Raw genomic sequence first — 16,085 nt, 5'->3', positions numbered from 1 at the left:
CTCCCACTGCTGGAAACCTGGTCAGCCTCAGACTCTCACTTGCCTCCCACATCTATCAAGTGTGTAAATGGCCTTGATCCAAATAGCCCAAACATAATAATCTCCTAGGTATGCTCCAAAAGCCATTTATTTTACAGGGTTTGGGGGAAAGGCTGAGGTTATGTTTCCAGAGGCAAAGGTGACTAGAAAAGAACTTTCCTTTAGCTCTGATTTGTTGGCTGACTGAGTTAATTTGTTACCATTTATGCTTGCTTAATGTGAATACTGTTGAGTAGTCATTATTATGTTTTTGTAAGATGAATGCATTGTCAGGGCACTTAAAATCTTTCCATGAGACATCATGACAATGCATTAGGGGTGATGAGAGAAATAGAATTAAATTAGATCTAGAAGTTCAGATTCAGTTTAAATGTTCAAACTAACACATTCTTAGTGTAAATGCCAAATCCCTTTTTCCTATCATCATATATTATTTCCTCGAGTAGGCAGTTCAAAGCCATCTGAATTTCAGAGATCATAATACTGCTCTATCTCCTTTCATTCAAATCTCAACAAAAAATGATAAGAGGTAGCCTGCGGTATTTAAGGTTCCCGAGTTCTTTTAATACAGCAAGAATTCCATAAGCATACAACACATTGTGGTCTCTCCAGCACATTGGCTCTCAAAGGACTTGTCTATGTTACGGAGAAGATCGATGCTGCCCCAGTCAATCTTCCGGGGTTCAAATTAGCCAGTCTAGTGAAGACCTGCTAATTCGAACTGAGAGGATGCTCTCGTCAGCACTGGTAGTCCTGCTCCTCACTTGTGGAGCTTGTGCTCCCATTGACCTCCCACTGTGTAGATGGTGCCAAAATGTTGGAGTTGCATATCTTAAGTCAACTTTTCCCTTTAGCCAAAAACAAAAACCTTGAACAGCCTGGTCTAATCAGAGAGAATTGGTGATTTCCGTTGGAGATGGAGTGTTACCAAACACTGCTAATTTTACAGGGTTTGGGGGTTCTCAAGCTCCTAATACCCAGAGAGCAAGGCTACATGAAACTGGAAATGTCTGGCTTTAGGATTCCCAGTGGTCTTCTATTCACTGTAGTTTTGAAGAGTTTCCTTCAGTCTTTATTTTTGGAACACTGTTGTCACCATGCTATTGTTTTTCTCATTCTTCTATTCTAATCTACAATAAGTGCCAGAAAGGTGGCATAGTCTTTATATTTTGGCATGAGAGAAATGGACCATCATGATAGTGTATAGGATATGCAAGCATGGTATATCTGTCTCTGAAGATCAGCAGAACTACAGTAATGGCCACTTTATCCAAATTACTACAGTAATTAACAAATATGAACTCCTAGAATAGTCCGCAAAAGATACATTACATAGTTTCGTCCATAACACATTAATCATCTTGGAAGCAACATCTCGGAAGTTGGAAGCAACTCCCAAAATTACTGTTTTGAAATAGCGTGTCCACACTACAGGGTAGCCCAGAAATTAGTCCGAGGCAGGCTCTCTTAAGGTGGACATGCTACCTCAACTTAGAGCCCCAGGAACCACTGGAGAATATTTACTTTGAATGATTCTGGGGCATTGTTATTTCAAAATAGCAGTGAAGCGTCTACGCTACCACTATTTTAAGTAACTACTTCAAAGTAAGTGTTATTCCTTATGGAAAGCAGAATTATTTTTTCAAAATAACTGGACCATTATTTCAAAATAACAGGCTTGGTAGTGTGGATGCTCTACTTGTTATTTTGAAATAAGTGGAATTACTTCAAAATAAATCCCTAGTGTAGACCAGGGTTTAGAGAGGGGCAAATGGAAAGTTATGAACACATGGGAAATATGATACTTCCATTTGCTGAATCTCTGAATTCTTTCCACATATTTTGGCACATCTTTAAAGACTACCTTCATTTTCTGTTCATTGCCTGAAACCTCAGGGTATGGAAACTTCAGTTAATTATCCGTGTTAAAAGTCTGGGATGTTCTTCAAAAACATTGACTAAGAGTGATCTAGTAACACACACAGTAGCTAAGAAATTTTCTAATATTTTCACCATTGCATGAGTTCAAATAATACTGAAAAGCTTATATGTTAATTTATTATTATTGAATAGTCAAATAACAGTTCTGTTTGCTAAGGAAATACTTTGCTAACTAAAAAGTCAGCATTATTTATGGACTGTTACTAAGAGTCTTGCTGCTGCTTTTGCCAAAAAGATGCACTCCAGCTGCAGTTCTCAATCATACTTTATCCTAGATAAAATCAAAGGGTGGGAACTTTAACGAGACTCAATATTTTGAAGTGCCCAGATATATGTTCTATGAAGTGCTGCTTTGTGTGCTAAGCAGGCAGCTGCTGGACAAATGCATGCACGTTCAGTCTAAACTTCAGCTTCATTAGTAAGCCATTAATAAGGCTTAGAGGTGGAGCTTTTCTATCTAATATTTTTTCAAAGGCTAATGATCTCTTTTGTAAGAGTCATTCTTTTGTTCCCATTGTTTTATCTGATATAAGTAACCCTAGTTTTCCTCATATTAGAATAATAATATATTTACATAGATCTTTTTTGTAATAAAATCAAGTTAAGTGCTTATTCCAGTTACTGCCCTTATAACAGAGATAACCAAGGCTTTTGAAACACCCCTCAGTGTGAGTAGTGAAGTTTTACAAACATTGCTGTAAGAGGATGGGATGGCTCAGGGTTGGCAATGGGATATGTTCTTCACTTCTAGAACACTGGACAGAATCCCGCCAAGGATTGCAATGACTGAAAATCATTGTCCTCTAGCAGCAGTTCTGAATGAGCCTGATACCTTTAAATCACTTCCCAGTCCACAGAACAAATGCCAGCATTACTTTTTGATATCTTAGTAGTCATTCCCAACAAAGTGGCTGAGGGTCGATTCTTTATGGCAACTACATCATCTCTCTAACTGATCAGAAGTTGGGTACATAGATTTTGCTGTGACAGAAAAATTGAATGTGATGTTCAGCATACCTCTTACGTAAATAAACAGAAGAATTCCAGGGTATACCTCTTATGTAAATAAATAGAGGACTTCAGTCCTCCAAAGTTATTTTCTGCATTGAAAATAAAGTTTAGGGACATAACAGGATATCACCTTTGCCTTATTCACACACATACAGCTACTCACAAGAGTTTGTTGCATATTCAAGTCCTGGCTAATTGCTTTCAGAATCAATGCTTGGAAGCAACCTGCAGTTAGGTAAAAGAGTAAAAGTCTAAACTTTGTACAGCTGTTTCCATAATGCATGTGTTCTGAAAGCAATCATAACCCTATCAAAGAATAAGAGAAGATTCATTTAAAAAGGTAGATCTAGACTACAGTCCTTTGTCGGAAAAAGCTACGCAAATTGTGCCAGAAGAGGCTTTTCCACCATTTGGCCCCATCTAGACAGGGCCAAATGGTGGAAAAGCCTCCTCTTTCAGAGGAGCACAGGACTCCCTGAAAGAGCACATTTCCTCTTCCGCAAAAGAAAGTGAAAGAGCAAACACGTTCTCTGGATGCAGCAGAGTTTTTCTAGGGTATCCAGAAAAATATGTCAGTCTAGATGTATTGAGCTGCATGAAATAACTTCATAGAATGAGGAGACTTAAAAGATTTAATATTTTAGTTTTCATTATCACCAAGTACTAAGCTAAAGATTACCTAAACTCGGGATTTACAGTGGTTTTACAGTGGTTTTCTCAGTTCCCCTTTAAGCAGCTTATCCAATTCAAACTAATGTTATGTAACAAAAATTAATAATTCCTTGCAAACTTCAATTACTTTGATCCTTCTGCGTCAAAAGGTAAAATAGTCTGAATCTTAGAAATGTTGATGCAGTTAAACTTTGTTAGGTAGTGTAGTTTTTCAGTAGATGTTAAAATTAGGACAGCTTTTCTCCTGGTTTTCTAAAGGAAATGGTCAATAGCAGATAATTATGTCTCCATCCTCAGCTTTCAGTCTTTCATTCACTCCATGATTATGAGAGGTAAGGAGCAAGGCAAACGGGTTTATTGATTGATGTAAAAATTCATTTGGGTTATTTTGTTACTTAGGGACTTCTAGGCGACCGAGGGCCTCCGGGGGCCTTAGGACCAAAAGGAATCGAGGTAAGATGGAAACAGAATCCAATCAACAAATTTCATTTTTTAAAAATCTGAGTCAATTTTTTTTTTTAACTAGAAAACATTGCGTCAGTATGGACAGTGTTTCCATCCAGGATTTCAAGTTTCCATGGGGGAGGGGTGTTAAATAGAGTTTTTTGTTATTTTACAGTGTTGTATGTTCATTATAAGATTTATTTTAGCAGCTCTGTGGAATGTCTAAGGAGTGTGAGCCCAGAATGTTTCACATGGAATCCAGAATTAAACAGTGGTGGGTTTTTTAAAATAATAATATTGAATAAGAATATTGGGTGACATCCTTGGCCTTGAATTTAATGGCAGAATTCCCCTTGACATCAGTGGGGCCAGGATTGAATCCTATAATATAATAAAATTAAAGATTCTTAATTCACTAGCATAAAATATGCATTTATTAAGTCAAACTCTGTATGCTGTTGAATGTTGTTGAAAATGTTGGTAAATATAAGGTTTTGACAATGCATTATATCAGTTAATGAATCTGATGATAGAGCTTAGAATGTCATGCTGCTGATTTAACAATGATTTATCATGAATGCTTTTAAATTATAAAAACAAATTGTGACACAAAATTATCAGTGTAACCAGAAGTCAGGTAAAATGCAGACCACATTTTCTCCATTCAGACTATGGGATATGAAGGACTAGTCGACAATCAAATGCTTATTCGATAGTCGACAGGAATGCCGACTATTCCCTCCCTCGCCCCCCCCCCCCCCCCCCCCCCGCTGCCTCTATCAGGTAGAAGCAGGAAGCGGGGAGAAAAAGAGGGGTACGTCAAAGTGGCAGCGCCGCACAGAGCCCAGGGTCAGCTGTTCTGAGCGGTGCTGCCACTTTGAATGCTGCAGGGAGTCCAGCATCAGGCTCCTCGCGGCATTTCAAATCAGCAACGCTGCTTAGAGCCTGGGATCAGCTGGGGATTTCCCAGCTGACTCTGGGCTCCGTGGGGCGCTAAGAATGGTAAGTATCAGGTATTTCACTGCATCGACTATTTGACTAGTCAATAGTGTGGCGCTGGGACTCCACAGCTGACCCCGGGCTCCACATGGTGCAGCCGCTTTGTAACACTGTGGCAGCGTTTCAAAGGGGTAGCACTGCACAGCTGACCCCGGGCTAAGCACCACATGGAGCCTGGGGTCAGCTGGGGATTCCTGCTGACTACGGGCTCCCTTCGGCACTTCCCCTTTGAAACGTGGCAGCATTTCAAAGGGGCACTACTGCACAGAGCCCAGGATCAGCTGTGTGGCGCTGCCCCTTTGAAAGACTGCCTGGGCTCCCTGCAGCACTGCCACATTGAAGTACACCTCTCTTGCTCCCCCCCTTGCTGCCTCTATCTGATAGAGGAAGCAGGGGGGTGAGAACGACTAGTAATTATCTGTCGACTATCCGATAAGAATTTGCCTATCGGATAGTCAACTAGTCCTTAATGTCCCTATTCAGCGCTGCTGCTTTGAAATGCCATGAGGAACCCGGCGTTGGTCTCCTCACAGCATTTCAAAGTAGCAGCACTGCTTGGAGCCCAGGATCAGCTGGGGAACCCCCAGCTGACCTCGGGCTCTGTGTGACATTGCTGCTTCGAAATGCTGCGTAAGCCTGGGAGTCCCCAGCTGAACTGGGGCTCTGCATGGCACTGCTGCTTTGAAATGCCACAGGGTGCTGGCATTTCAAAGCAGCAGCGCCACGCGGAACCCAGGGTCAGCAATGGAGTCCCTAGTTGGTCCTGGGCTTTGGCACTTTCTCCTTTGAAGTGTAGCAACAGCAAAAATGCATCGACTGTTCAATTAATCAGTTACTCGATACTTAACATCCTTAATTCAGACTGCTGTGTACTCTTCCAGGTACAGCACTGAGAGCTGAAGAAACACTGTCACATTAAGTGGGGTTATGGAATGATCAAATAATCACAGTGTAACATCTTGACTTGGCATTATGATACAGAATCTTTATTTACCATCATAATGTAATGTGGCAAAGTCAAAAACCTACCATTACAACACATGGTCGAGTGTGATTCTTTTGAGACTCTTGGTAGTACATGTCAAACCTCCCTTGTCCTGCACCCTCAGAACCTGACTGGTCCCGAACAACGGAGTTTTCCGGACAAGGGGAGGTTAAGGTTCCCTACCATGCTGTAGGCTTTGCTCCCAGCTAAGGCTGTGCTCCCTGCCACCTGCCGCTGCCTTCAACCCCATGCTGTGCAAGCCCTGACCAGGGCTACATCCCCTGTCATGACAGCCCCGGACAGAGACTGACACTGCTGCCTCCAACTCCAGCCACGGCTCCACCTCCGCACAGCACAGCCCGAGCTGCATGGCCAGCTGCCAGCCCCGCTGAATCCAGATCTGGCTGGAGCTGTGCTCTTCACTACCAGCCCCAGCCAGGACTATGCTCCTGGCTGCTGTCCCTGTTGCCTCCAGCCACAGATGGGGCTGCGCTCCCCGCCGCTATCTGTGACGAGGGCTGCCCCTGCCCTCTGCAACAGTACCGACCCGGGCTGGGCTTCCCATCACTCCAACTCTGGGCAGGGCTGCACTCCCCACTGCCAGGGCTGCACTTTTAAACCTGGCCAGCTGTGGCTCTCTGGTCCAGCAGTATCCATGGTCCAGCCGAACCACGGATGTTGATGGACCAGAGTGTCCCGGATTTTAGAGGTTCAAGCTGCACTACAATGTCTCCCCTTCTCTTGTACTCCTGGCAGCTGGGGTGAAAAGAAGTGTCAGTTTTCTTTTTGACTCTACACCCTTCACATCTGCTTGGAGAGACAAGAGAAATCCTGGCAGAACCGTTCTGCTTGCTTAGGAATCATACCATAGCTATGTGGCGACCAACCAGAGCAAGAAAAAGGCCTGTCAGAGATCTAGACTCTGTGAGACAAATGTATATCTCAGCAAATTAGACCCTGGTGCACACCTGTGAAACCTCATTGTCTTCTCAGTACATCTGGTCAAAATGTGGGTTTTTCTTAAGCAGATTGTTTGATGGTTTTGTAAAACATGGATTTCTGATTGCTACTGATGGAGATGAGATCAGTTTTAGATTCTTTCCTGTATAGCAGAAACCTAGATCCTAGCAGTAAAGATCTTTACCTTTGTCCATTTACTGTGCATATTTCAGATTGAACATAGTCCTTGCCAGGTTATAAAACTAAACACAGTATCAAAAAGTTATTCCCAGTCCTGATTTTTTTCAGGGAGAAGAAGGACCAGTTGGACCCATTGGAGGAGTTGGACCAAGAGTAAGTCTGAGTAGCATTACTACACAAATTACTATAATCAACAGAAAGTATTGTCTAAAGGATGAGTCTATTCTGAAAAATGAATGTAAAATTCTGAAAAATTTTGACTAGTTAACATTGAAATGTTTTGTTGATGGTTGGTTCAACACTGAGCAGCATGTGCCTAAACTACTGCAGTGCTTTGTGGAAATTATTTGCATTTTTCGTACTCCTATTCTCTCTTATGGGATGAGTTCTATGAACTGACTGCAGCTTTCATGATGTACTATGACAGCTCTGACAGAGGAGAGACTACAATGCGTCATAGGGATATATTACAGCCATGGAGTATAAGGCACTGCAATAACTCTGGGGGGTTGCCAACCCTCCAGGATTGATCTGGAGTCTGCAGGATGATGAAACCTCCAGGAATAAATCCAACCAAAATTGGCTTAACCTCTTTGTCATATTAATGTCAAACTGACCCAAAAGGAAATATTTGTATTTGGTTCAAGAAGGTGAAATGTTTTTATTCAGGCCAACCTGACCCAGAATGAAGTATTTTGTTTTAATTTTTAGTTTGAAAAATATGAGAATCTCTAATCATTTAAGCTGCAGATTTTTCACAACAGCTATTACCAAAAATCACAGAGCAATACAGTAAAGTTAGTAAAAGTCACGAGTTTAGAGTGAAGTGGGGTGCACACCATTTTCCCAGAAAAGTGATTATTTTAATTAACGTTATAGTGACTGTTCCATGTTTTTTTATTTTAAAAAAGTTGTAACAACTGAAATTCAAGTATGCTCCCATAACATCATATCCCAGAACTGTCATCCTCCTCGTGACCCTGAGAGGGCATGGACTAACCTACAAGAATACCCACTGCCCCCTGCACCACAGTCCTAATCCCAGCCTGGTTATGTGGAGAGGCTCAGCAAGGTGGGACAGACTGGAGACAGAGTCTACTCCACATTAGGGATGTCAGTGTGTAGTTGACTACACGATTAACCAATAAGCATGGGCTTATTGGTTAATACTATTGACTACATGCACTCCCCCACCTTGCTGCATCTGTATCAAAGGGAGCAAGCAAAGGAGAGGCGGGAGCTATCTGCCCATGCAGCCACCTCCCCACCCTACGCTGCTGCCTCTGATAGAGAGGCAGCATCGTGAAGGGTGAGCAGGGCAAGTGGGAGCCGATACACACAGGAAGCTAGCTTTCAAGCTGGCTGCCTGCATGTATTAGCTCAGAGCCACTTGCCCACCTACGCTGCTGCCTCTATATTAGAGGCACCAGCGCATGGTGGGGAGGGGCAGGCAGGGGCCAATATGCATGGAAAGCTGTCTTTTAATTCAGCTTCCAGTGCAGCCTGTCCATGGGGAATTCAGAGTCTGCTCCACCATCTTGGAAGACATACATGATAAACATTCAGTGCTATGTTATTACATTTTAGACTGTCAGATTGTTATTATGGGAATCTCAAGTAAAACTATTAAATAGTGTGAGCTACTGGGTGTAAATAACCCAGGTCAGTTCCCAACAGAACAGTTTCACAGCCCTGTGCTTGCACATAAGCCCTCACATCACTGACTCATTTATAGAAATGTGGACACTCTTTGAAATGCCCTAAGCTTTATTACCATCCTCTGTCCCTTCTTCTTCCACTCCCACATAACTGGATCCAGTGTGGCTGAACCAGCAATGAGCAGGGCACTGAGACTAAGTCTAGCCTGCAGGCTTCCTTCGGAAGAAGCTTTTCCGGAATAGATCTTCCGGAAAAACTTCTTTAGAAAGAGAGCATCTGCACAACAAAAGCGCAACGAAAAGCAATGTGCTTTTTCCAAAGGTAGCATCCACATTCATTGGAGGCTATCTCACATTTAAGTTCTGATTGCTGTGGATGGAGTGGCCCCCAGGGTTCCTGGAGGCAGGGGCGGATATAGGGCAGGATGAGCGGGGTGGCCGCCCTAGACCCTGCGCTTCAAGAAGCCCCGCGCATGCAAAGGGGGGCCCCGCGAAATTGGGCTGCCATGGGCCCCGCAAAATGGTCATATGCCCCTGCCTGGAGGCCTCTTCTTTCAGAAAAAAACCCCTCTTCCCCATTCCCACATACCTTTTTCTGAAAGAGCTCTTTTGGAAAAAAGCTTCTTCCTCGTAGAAAGAAGTTGACTGCAGTTGGAAAAACCTCTGTGTTCTTTCGACTTTGTTGAAAGAATGCAACTGCAGTGTGGACGCACGTGTAGTTTCTCCAGAAAAACAGCTGTTTTTCCAGAAAAACTCTGCAGTGTAGACATACCCTGAGAGCATAGTCCTTAGCTCAGAGTTTGCAAAGTTAGATGAGATATAGTTTCAGTACTTCTAACCCAGAATCATGCCCTTAGGTAACTCATTTGCTGCCAGACCTACCAACAAGGATGGGAGGACCAACGGGGCAGTTGCCCTGGAGCCTGATGTTTCAAAGGGGCCTGCTGCTGCCACAGTAGCAGCGTTGGCAGCTGGGAGCCCCATCCCCTATGGAATTGCCACCAGAGCTCTGAGGGCTCTGGGGGGAGGTGTGCACTGCTGTCCGTGGAGCACTGGAGGCTGACTGTCCAGCCCCTCCCTGAGGCCCTGCCGAGGCATGGAGCCAGCCTCCTTACGCACACCTTGCCCCAGGGCCCAAGGTGGCTGTCAGCTCCACTGTTTAATGCTCCCGCATGTCCTCCACTGCACTTGCATTTGTGATCTCATGTTAAGATGGCATTGTGGCTTCTAATTATAAACTGGAATCCCAGCATCAATATATAGTCAACCAAATATTGTTTTAATTTCATTGACTTAAGTAAGTGCCTCCTCTCTGGCAGCACTGTTACACAGATGTTGTATTTAACCTATTTATAAAAGCTAAAGAATATTACCAAACACTTGTCTTTCGGGACTTGTTGAAACTTGGGTAGCAAAATGGAATGCTTTTAGGGTTATTGTGGCTGCCAGAAAAAAAAAGTGATTAAAGTCTGTATTGTGGAAGCCTGTTAAGAATATATAGTCTCAAAACATAAAGAGAATTTTCAGACCGTCAGGGAACATGCCCAGACATTGGCACTAAGAGATAGAGGACTCAGGGTAACAGAACCCAAACCCAGAATTGCCTGAGAAAAACTCTGAGAGATAAGGAGGTATCTTGGTGTCCACTGCTTTGATTTCACTTTGCCCGGGCTCTGTGGTCATACTGTAAGTGAAAGTCTCGGTGCAGATTATTGATCCTATAGTCACAATCAGTCTATTGCAACTGTTATGCTCAGAAGGCTGAAAATTCCTGCTTAACAGAAATGCAAGTAGCTGTACAATACCAGTAGGTTCCCTCTTACAGCTTTTCACTTACCATGGTATTGTCAGTAGGCCTTTAAGAGGAGCCCGTTATGCATAGTGCCACAGTTATAGACTCATAGAATACAAGAACTGGAAGGGACCTCTAGACATCATCGAGTCCAGCCCTCTGCCCTCATGTGTTCTCCTATTATATGTTTGTTTTGAGAGTGTGGACTGCCAGCTCCTCAGACATAGTTTACTCCCATTAAAGACTGGATGCAGCTCTAGAGTATGTCTATACTACCAAGTTTTGTAGCCAAAAACTGCCTTTTGGTGACAAAACAGTCAGAGTGTACACAGTGTGATGCAACTTTTGTTAGGTAAAATATCCAGTTTTGGTGACAAAATACTTCCACCCTTCCAAGAGACGTTTTTCTCTCCCCCACCTTTATTGTCCACAAAGAACCAGTGTAGACTCTGCTGTTTGTTTTGCAATGCCTGCTCAGATGGCTTTGCTCAGTTTTGTAATGTCTGCTTCTCCGCAACCATGCACCCCTTCCCTTTCAAAGCTCCTGGAAATATATGATAGCTGAGTGATTTTCTCCATTTGGGGAACAAACTACTGTACAAGCAAATTATAGGACTGCTCCTGTATTGCCCTGCACTAGGAACACACTGGCAAGCTGCTATGGGAGAGGGGACAGCTGCTGTGGTACTTTGACATTTGTCAGAAGTGAGAGCTCACAGAGCTACTCACGATGCCCCTCCTGGCAATTCAGGAGGCTGTGGAAGAACTCGGGGGGATCCAAAGATGCACAGGGATCAGCTCTGCCTTCCCACAACACTGCACTGTAGAATACCTACCCACAGTGCACTGGTCATACTGTCGAAGTGATCTGTGGACAGAGGGAGCAAGCGTGAATACCTTCTGGTGATTTCTAGGCTGCACTTTATGCTGAGAAGGAAATAAGGCATATTGGGGGGGGGAGGGAGAAATAACACAATAAAAATAAAACTGCACTTGATACAGTTTAAGTTTTACAAATAGCCAAGTGAAATTTCATTAGAAGAATCCATTTTTTGTCTTTCTGTGTTGTTTTGGGTGAGTGGCAGCAGATTCCAGGGGAGCATTATCTCACAATAAAAGGTTTCTAAAAGCCTCCCTGTAAGCTCAGTCTGATTAATGATATTATACTTCTCCTCAGATAACAATATGCTATAATTAACTAGATATCATAGCAACAAGATGTGTTAACAGGCATAATCATCAAACCAAAGGTGAATCAACTCAGGTGCTGAAATTTACTCTTTCTAAGCAAGGGAGAGAAAAAATTAGAACTGATTTTGTCTGATAGAGAAAAGATAGTTGGAACACCTGTTTTTAAAGACTTCAGATCAAATTCTCTCCCTGCTTCAGTGGTGGCATGTCAACTGCAAATTAGCTCCTTTCTGTTCTTTAATGCCTCAACAGTCTCTCCTAACTAACAGTCTCTCTTAGCTGAAACTGAAGTGGATGTTACATCCTTGGGTTTTTATGATTTTCTTATAAACCATTAGCTGTTATGAAAGTTGATATAGTTTGTTGATTATACTATATATTCTTTTATATTCAGTAGCCTGTGTTCAGAAAAGGGGCCACAGAATGCAGAATACAGTAAAGTTAGTAGATGGTTTATTGTATTTAAACATTTAAATACATTTAATTAGATAGCTTAATGAGAGAGAGATTCTGTGATAAATAGGGAAATTAGTAAATGGAGAATTATATTTTTTGTAAAGGTTAAATATTTGAAATCTTTCACTTTAATTATTATTTTAGGGAAGGCCAGGTCGGAAAGGGTATGCTGGTGAACCTGGACCAGAAGGCTTGAAGGTAATATTGTTGGGGTTTATATATGAAAATGGATTATCGTTAGAGTCAGTGGTAAAGTATCTAGGGGTACTGCCACATGCATAGTCGACTCATGGTAGCACCCAGGAGATGCACTACTCTTGCTGAAATGTTGATTGCTAAATGGGGTGCTCCCGCCTGCCCTGCCCCCATCCTCTGGGTTGTCCTCTCTGCATTCTGTCCCTTCACAAGTAGCAGTCACCAATGGCCACATTCCCTGGCTTCAAGCAGTAATAATAGACAGCAAATACATGGTTTTCATCAACACCACCTCCACCATAAAAATAGTGCCCTTGGGGTGGGGGTGGGGATGCGGGGGGGGGGGGGAGAGACATTTACTGTAATAGGGTTGTTGGTCCACTAAAGGAAATTCGGCTCAGTACTCCTGTATCAGTCCAGGCACTCCCTGTTTGGGCCAGTTAAGAGGACAAGGCACCATATGGAAAACATAAGAGTCCTGAGAGTGAGTTAAGAGGGTCAGTGCACTGGTTCAGTCAAGAAGAGTGGGTCCTGGGAGAGGGCTAAAAGCAAGAGGGCAGTAAGGTGTTTACTGACAGGATTCTCCAAGCCAGAAAGCTGGGGCTGGAGAGGGCTGAAAGCATGAAGGAGTAGCAGAGAGAAATGATTGCTGGTTGTAAGCTAGAGAGCTGGACCTAAGGTTGGAAAGGGAGGGGAGCAGCAGAAGGTTTAATCTGCCGGCATCTCCTTGCCAGAGTTGGGTCCCAGTGGAACCGGGAGAAGCTTGTAGCAAAATAACTGTGGGAGTTGCCATTGGGAAGAGGGGCAGTTTTGCTCCAGAAGGAAGGGCTCAGATGGCAGTGCTGGTGGCAGAACAGAGAACAACTATTTAAGAGTCTAGGCCTGGTGGAAAACACCAGGATAATGAGAAAGGAGCTATGTTTCTATGTTGTTTTTTAAGATGACATGAACAGAGATGATGTACTGTGTTGTGTGACTTTTGGTTTGGGGCATTTGCTGTGTGTTTGGTTAATAAACTGTGATGGACTTGAGGATATGCTTGTATTACTGTGAACTCAAAAGGGAAACTGAGGTGAGTGACCACTTGTGGGGTGGCCCTATGGCCACAAGGGAGCACCTGAGAGGAGGCCACTCATTAACATACAAATAGCTAGTGAATCTGCTTACTCATAGGCTCATCAATTGGGAGAGTGAAGGATAGTCCCTAGATAGGCAGGGAGCAGGGCATGGATGATACTTGCTGTCCCACTATGTCTCTGAGGGAGAGGTTAAGTGGAAATTTGAAAAGGCTGAAAGGTGTGTTAGTATGAATGTTGAGGACCTGGAGGGGAAAGAAGGAAGAAAGGAGCGGATTGGGGTACGTGTGGGGAAAGCTGGTGTGAGTTTGGTCTCTTTGCATTTAAAGGACCTCCAAGGCACTGGTGCTGTGGCTACTTTTACGCTAGTGTTTTTGCTGCAGGGAAGCACAGTTCCTTACCACTGAACCAACATAACATCAAGAGCTCCCCACATCAATGTCTGATGGGACAGTAGGGCTGATACTGCCACTTGTGTAGTATTAGCAAGACAATTAATAATGACATTCTCTCGTCAAGTTCCACAGTAAAATACATCTGTTTAAATCCACCATGAATTCATCCATGGAGTTGCAGGATTTAGGAGAATTGTAGGAACAGATTGTCATCTCAGTTATGACACTCTCTTTCTAATGCAGCATTTTCAAAGGGTAACTTGAGTTTGTTGGTATTTCATTCCAGCTATTGTGTAAAGTAGGGTGATTGGCTAAACCATCATCAGTGTGGAACAGTGCAAATTTGGAAAAGCCATTGAAGAGTTAAATATCTGAGTAATATTGTTGCACTTTATGCAGATAATTGCCCTGATATGGTATGTTGTAAAATAGATGTGAAGAAGCTAACACACTGTTTATAGGCAAAATTTCCTTTTAGAAGTAGTTATGAACTAATGAAGGGAATTATCTAGTGTATTTACATTTAACTTTCATTTGACAAAGGAAAGGTGTGAAAATGAGGGCGATTAAAAAGAGTCAATCTATACATGAATGTAAAGGCTAAATCTTTGTTGTTTTTTGTTGTATAATTTTCTGCTGAGGATTTATATAAAAAACAAAAGCTTGGGACAATGGAGAAGTTTAAAGCACCCTCCTACAAGAATGAAACTATATAATCTGTTTTCTGTATTAACAGGGAGAGCCAGGAGATCAAGGAAACCTTGGGAAAACTGGTGATGCAGTAAGCTTAAATGCTATTTCTAGTTTAATTTTTACTTTTTTGAAAAGTTATTTTGAAAGCCTTATATTGCAATAATTCTGTTGGCTTAGGTTTACATGGTTTTAAAGCCATGTTTCTGAGTACGGGTGAGCTCTGTTTTCTCCTCTGAGTGTACCCCTCAGGTAACAGATCTGGCTTCCAGCTCTTTAGTCAAATTTGGAATCCTGCAGTCCAGCCACTCTGATTGGCTCTCTGGGCTCCAGTAGCTCAAAACAAAACTCCAAAACAGAATCTTCAAATCAAAGCATTATTTGCTAATCCAAAGGTGTTTAGCATACAGAGCAGAGGATAAAAACAAATAGGCCTCTACATCTATTTCCCCTTATGGCTATATATCTTTTCTTACCAGCTTTTGGAGAGTTCCATTCAGTCCGTTATTTCCATCTCTAGGCTGGAGAAGACAGCCTGCAATCTCTTGAATTTTTTCCAGCTAGTTATTTGTAAAGTCTAGTTGCTATGCTTCACTGTCTGAGATATTTGCTTTATATATCTCTAGACCAGGGGTGGGGAAGCTCAGGCCTGGGGGCCGGATACGGCCCCCAGCTTCCCTGGGTCTGACCTCCAAGGCTCAGGGATCCACCCAGCATTGGGGAGCCCATGCTGGCACTCCAGTCCCTCCACTTGCCCTATTGCAGGGCTGGAGCACACAAATTCTACTAGGCTGGGCCCCTCTAGGCTCTGATGTGGGAAGGGAATGTGGGAAGTGTACAACCATGTATCAACCACTTTCATCAGGGTCAAAATTCCATAATTAAGGCACTGAGTATGTTGTCAAATGTAACCAGATTTTAAAAGTGGTTGCAAAGATGGAGAAAGGACATACTGTCAAATGAATAAGGCATTGGTTTGGGCTTGGCTCAGAGTTTACGAGAACACAGAATTGCGTAACAGTGGATGAAGGCATCTCATTCACTTAATTTAATCTGTGATGCCTCTGAAGATGATGAAACACCTCATCCTCATAATGTAGCTAGCCCATTGTACGATATGGTACAAAAGTTTTTAAAAAATTCCTGATAGCCATATGATTGAGTCCAAAGAGAACAAAATCAAAGGCACTTGGCTTGGATGGCTTTGAGTTCTGTATGGTCCAACTAAAAAGAGGAAACTGAAACAGTGTTGTGATGAAGCCTTGAACAAAGCAATTGTCAGCATATTGTCTATTCAAAGCAGGTATCATTTTAATGGTAAAGTTGCTTCTATTTGACCTTGATATGGTGAAATCCCATTTTTGGCTGGTGTGGTTTGGCTGAGCATAATCAGAAATTGAC

At 42.8% G+C, this 16,085-nt stretch overlaps 1 protein-coding gene across 4 annotated transcripts in view; it reads left to right on the top strand.

Moving 5' to 3' along the window:
- Positions 1-16,085, top strand: part of COL24A1 (collagen type XXIV alpha 1 chain) — a 251,636-nt gene that overhangs the window by 132,646 nt on the left and 102,905 nt on the right. For all 4 annotated transcript variants that reach the window (XR_012905946.1, XM_075936387.1, XM_025183174.2 and 1 more), the window contains exons 21-24: positions 4,063-4,116; positions 7,340-7,384; positions 12,473-12,526; positions 14,731-14,775. Coding sequence is in view for 3 of the 4 variants with exons in the window: in XM_075936387.1 (XP_075792502.1) it covers positions 4,063-4,116; positions 7,340-7,384; positions 12,473-12,526; positions 14,731-14,775 (198 nt within the window). In the remaining variant the exon portion in view is untranslated. The remainder of the gene's footprint in view (positions 1-4,062; positions 4,117-7,339; positions 7,385-12,472; positions 12,527-14,730; positions 14,776-16,085) is intronic.

This window comes from Pelodiscus sinensis, chromosome 9, assembly GCF_049634645.1.
Source record: "Pelodiscus sinensis isolate JC-2024 chromosome 9, ASM4963464v1, whole genome shotgun sequence".
Taxonomy (NCBI): Eukaryota; Metazoa; Chordata; order Testudines; family Trionychidae; genus Pelodiscus; species Pelodiscus sinensis.
This window is presented reverse-complemented; position numbering and strand designations above follow the sequence as displayed.